Source organism: Halyomorpha halys, unplaced genomic scaffold (assembly GCF_000696795.3).
Source record: "Halyomorpha halys isolate HHAL.00 unplaced genomic scaffold, Hhal_1.1 Scaffold145.1, whole genome shotgun sequence".
In the NCBI taxonomy this organism is placed as follows: domain Eukaryota; kingdom Metazoa; phylum Arthropoda; class Insecta; order Hemiptera; family Pentatomidae; genus Halyomorpha; species Halyomorpha halys.
Window position 1 is genome coordinate 1,475,887 of NW_027115461.1, and position 4,975 is coordinate 1,480,861.

Consider the following 4,975-nt stretch of genomic DNA (forward strand, 5'->3'; position numbering starts at 1 on the left):
AATGGTTAAATATAGAAATAATAAACTAAAATTAGCAAATGACATAAGCAGGACAATAACTTACTTTTATTTATTCAAAACTATAACCCCCATTTTACAAATTATACAACTGTTCATTTAATTGTTCTACTCGTTTCTCAAATTGTATAATTTTAATTTTCATGTATTCTGTATTATTGTAATTTTCATTATTCCACTCTACATGTAAAATTAAATATTACTCAGTGACCACTAAGAACTTTTTTATATAATAGACATTTAAGAAAGGAGTACTGCAGCAAGGCTATCTATGAGCGAGCGGAAGAACTAACAACATCACTGCCATAGCAGATAGCGCCACTCATGATGTGAAATAAAATATTACAAGATTTTTTTATTTTTTAATACAAGATTATCACTAAAAACCCTTTTTTATATAATCTTGGGCGTCCCCAGTAATGGGAAGAGGGGGCAGCTTTCCCCCTCCCATAGAAGTGAAAAATATTATTAATTTAATAAAAAAAAAAATTTTGTTTTCAAGCAAATAATTGTAATAACTAATAAATCACTGCTATACTTATATACAATTTTCAAAAATTATGAAGAAGATAGTCAGGGTTGCGGTCAAATAAGGAACAAAATAGTTATAAACTATTTATTCTCCGACGTTTCGCCCCACTTTGCAGGGCTACAAAGATACAAAACCAACTATGAACATTACAACAATAAGATACAAAAAAGGTAATTCAAGGTAGAATAAATATTATGTAAAAAATAAGTGAAAAGAAAATTATACATAAAATAGTATTAATATAAAATAAACAATGATTAGTAAAGAAAATTGCGTAGACTATACGGTTACAAAAGTACAGGAGACGCATATAAAACGAAAAAAGAGAAAATTAGATGTGGGAACACAAAATTTAAACACACTAACAGACGGAAAATGAAGAAGAAAGTTGAGATTAAATAAAGGTCGTGAAAGAATAAATAAAAATAAAATTAATGAAGATAGTATAAAATGATAATAAATGAGCAAAGAACAAACCAAATCAAATTATAATAAAATATTTGTTTCATCTATTTGTCACAAGGTGAACGATCATGGCTCTCCCCACTCTAGGGGGGGGGCCTCCTGGGTAAGCCCTTCAATATAATGGAGGGATTAGCAACTAGGAAAAAATAACACAAAAAAATTGGGAAAATAAAAATAAAAAATTTGGGAGAACTAACTTTATTTATTTATTGCAAATTAGAAAAATAGGATCCTGCAGAACCTCCTCCATATCAGGGAGAGACTGACTGCTTAATGGGGTGGAGATACGTGAGGAGGGGTTAGGGGCATTGATAACGATCGAGTCGCGGCATAATAACCCCATTTGTCCCTCGAACAATATATCATTGATAGCCTTCTTTGCAAATAACTGTTGAGATGGCTTCATTTTTTTTAGTTCGATTGCCCACGCTGCAGCTATCGTGTCGTATTCGTCAAGTGGTTTATTAAGGTGTTTGCAAGCCATTTCCATCAGCTCTTCAGATATATCTCCTTTCTTCTTAGGTGGTCCAAGTTGAGCCTGCAAAAACAAAAAATACATTAACATATTTATTCAATTGGTTCTTCTTTTCAGATACCAACAAGAAGAAGACTGAAAAGAAATCGCACGAGAGAGACAAGCAGTCTTCTGTTCAAAGATAATCCTGCTTGAGGATAGAATTTCATGAAATTATCCTCAATTGGAAAAGCGTCGACGCCCAACAAAACGAATGGTAACCGTTTTTCACTGATATAATAGCCAGAGATATGTCAGCGTCTAGAAACCCTGAAAAAAATCTTATGATACAATGCATAAGATGCTTTAATTTTCCCTGGAGTTCTCAGGATTCATATCATGAGTGAATCCTCCATAAACCAGCCAACCGTAATCAAGATGGGGAAGATAAGAGAGGATACAAGTAACATTTTTCAAAGGCCAGGATGGACAGTATCTATGGAACTGTTTGAGGATAATAATGGATTTTCTGAATATTTTAATACATCCGATAGGCGATGATGAGGGTTTACATGCCGGCACTCTCACAAGAGGAGCATGGAGACAGTTGCCAGTTGCCAATGGAGGAATATCTCTTCAGGTAAGTGCATCCAGAAATTGTAGCGACTGCCAAAACTAACATCTTCATTGCTTCCGACCCGATGCTTGTTCAAATACTATATTATATTATTGAAGAAGTTTTTCCGGGGGGGGGGGGGGGGGGGTGCGGACAGCAAAGAACAACATAAATAAACAAAACCATATTTATTTATTTTATGCCGACGTTTCGACCTGAGTTTCAGGTCTTCATCAGGGCTATAGGACAAAAGAGATAACAACAACATTTAGAGAAACATAAAATTGAAAAGGAATAGTATACAAACAAATTTGGAATTATACAAAATATTGAATTGTATCATAAATGATAAAAAATTTATAACTGATAATTGAATAGTAAAAAAAAATTAATTGATTGATAATCGTTTTAGATGGTAGTAGATTGAAAACAGTGAAAGATGAAATATAATATCATGTAGGTAAGAAGATATGTATAAAAAAATGGTATCATTTATGATACAATTCAATATTTTGTATAATTTCAAATTTGTTTGTAAACTATTCCTTTTCAATTTTATGTTTCTCTAAATGTTGTTATCTCTTTTGTTCTATAGCTCTGATGAAGACCTGAAACTCAGGTCGAAACGTCGGCATAAAATAAATAAATATGGCTTTGTTTATTTATGTTGTTCATTGCTGGTTGCACCCCCCCGACAAACTTCTCCAATCATTATGATCACTATGGTCAACTATCTACACCTCACTATATTATATTGATTGTATTATAAATAATTTAATGTTTTAATGTATAAACCATGCCATTATTATCATAATTGTAAATATATTATTTTAATAAATAAACATAACTTAAATTGGAGTCAAAACCATTTCAACCACCTCAACAGCACCATCAAGTGCGAGACTGTGAGGGATACCCTTTGTCATTTCTTCAATATTCAAGGCCAGGAATCTTGGCAATTCAAATTTGTTTCATGAAGCAAACTGTATCTGTATCTTTTACCTGGTGATTGTATTCTAGGTGATGTATTTGTATTCTAACTGACGATGTTTATTTACAATATCAAATAACCACTTTTTTTTTTCTTAATTTGATCGTGATATTTACAACTGTATTAAAAATATATACAAGAAAATTTGATGCTAGTTATACAATGGCATGATACAGATATGTGAATAATCAACCCATTGGTAGAGCTCCAATAACATTTCTAGAGAAGGTCTCGAGGTAATTTTCTTTTCAGACGCTTAGGAAGATTATCAGGTGATCACAGAGAAGCCAGGTTAGAAACAGGAGGGTTTAGGTGGTGAGAAAGTTTTTATGGAAGGATTGGTATCTGGTTCTGTACAAATCGGTGAAAGTAACTACAAACATTATAATCAAAATCGATGCAGATTAAAAATGAAATACTTACAACGACCTCTGAATTAAATCTCCCATCATTTGTACTATCACTATCCTCGTTTCCTGCATTGCCAAAAAGAGGGAGGCTGAAGTAGTTGGTTTTTCCAGGTTTTGTAGAAACTTCATTTCTTCGAAATACCACAGTGAAGGTTCTACGTCTTCTGAACCAGCATCACTTCTTGCAGCATCTTGAATCCTTTTCAGTTCTTTGCGAAAGTTTGTCCGCAAAGAATTAATTTTTTTTATAACTTCCTGCTTTTCGGCCTTAAGAAAATGTTCGCGGTATTTTTCGATTAGCACGTCGTACTATTCATTTTTTTTTCTCGCGGTTTGTGTACGCCTTGCATTTGGTATCCCACTGAGCACGGAGTGAACGATAAACTCCAATAAATTCGAGAATGAATTGCCTATCGGCGTTTTTAATGGCCATGATGACACGCTCATCACTGCTTGTTGACACCGACTGGCTCCAAATTGCACAATATCACCCATAGATAATGCAATATTTACCAATATGGCGCTATAAATACATAATTTTTTTATTACATACAATATATATTGCACACTCTTTCAATACCAGAGACACAATTTTCAATACCAGAGACATAATTTTCAATACCAGAGACATAATTTTCAATACCAGAGACACAATTTTCAATATTATGGCACAATTTCAAATATTGTGCAATAATATTAGGCCGCTTTAGGAAATGGTCGTATGGATGCTGGCCTCTAGCGGTGCCACTTGAACTAATATTCTCAGCCTTTCATGATTTTTGTCACTCTCTGTAAGCAATTAGCTAAACTATTATTTCATCATCCTTTAAATTTTAAATTGTCATTTCATCATTGTTTTTTGTTATAATGATCGGAGTCAAAATGATGTAAAATTATTCAATCATATTTATTTATTTACGTTTTTAATAAGATATTATTTACTGTGCATAAACAATTGTACATTCCTTTATACTCTTGTTGTAACTGTGAAATATTATAAGAAATAACATATTGTTATTTAAAATATATTAATATTGGTTTATGAAAAAATAATTCCACCTTTCTATGAGGGCTGTGCTGTTATAAAAGATCAGTTAGAAACTTCAATAATAAAACAATTTATGAATGGAATATGGTCCGGAAGCGGTTAAAAAAAAAACTCAAATAGTAGATAATTATACTATTTTATTGAGCCAACGTTTTGCCCCACATTGCAGGGCTTTGTCAGGGTTAAAAAAGATACAAACACTATAGTTACAAAAAGGAAAAAAGAAAAAAACATAAGAGTAAAATAACAGGGGTATAAAATGAAAAGTAAGATATAATAAGAAAAATTAAAGGTTGTAAATAGTAAATGAAAAGTAAGATATAATAAGAAAAATTAAAGGTTGTAAATAGTAAATGAAAAGGGTAATAGTAACAGATAGATAAGAGAAGAAATATTAAAGAAAGTACAAATAAAGAGATGAAAAAAGAAAAAAAAAATACA

The 4,975-nt window shown here is 31.9% G+C and overlaps 1 protein-coding gene across 1 annotated transcript; it reads right to left on the minus strand.

Moving 5' to 3' along the window:
• Positions 1–620: 620 nt before the first annotated feature.
• LOC106678471 (uncharacterized) lies at positions 621–3,661 on the minus strand (the record flags this gene model as incomplete). The annotated part of the gene is made up of 2 exons (XM_024359865.2): positions 621–1,553; positions 3,500–3,661. Coding segments are annotated over 2 exons (498 nt in total), but the record flags the coding sequence as incomplete, so codon positions are not given.
• Positions 3,662–4,975: the final 1,314 nt, after the last annotated feature.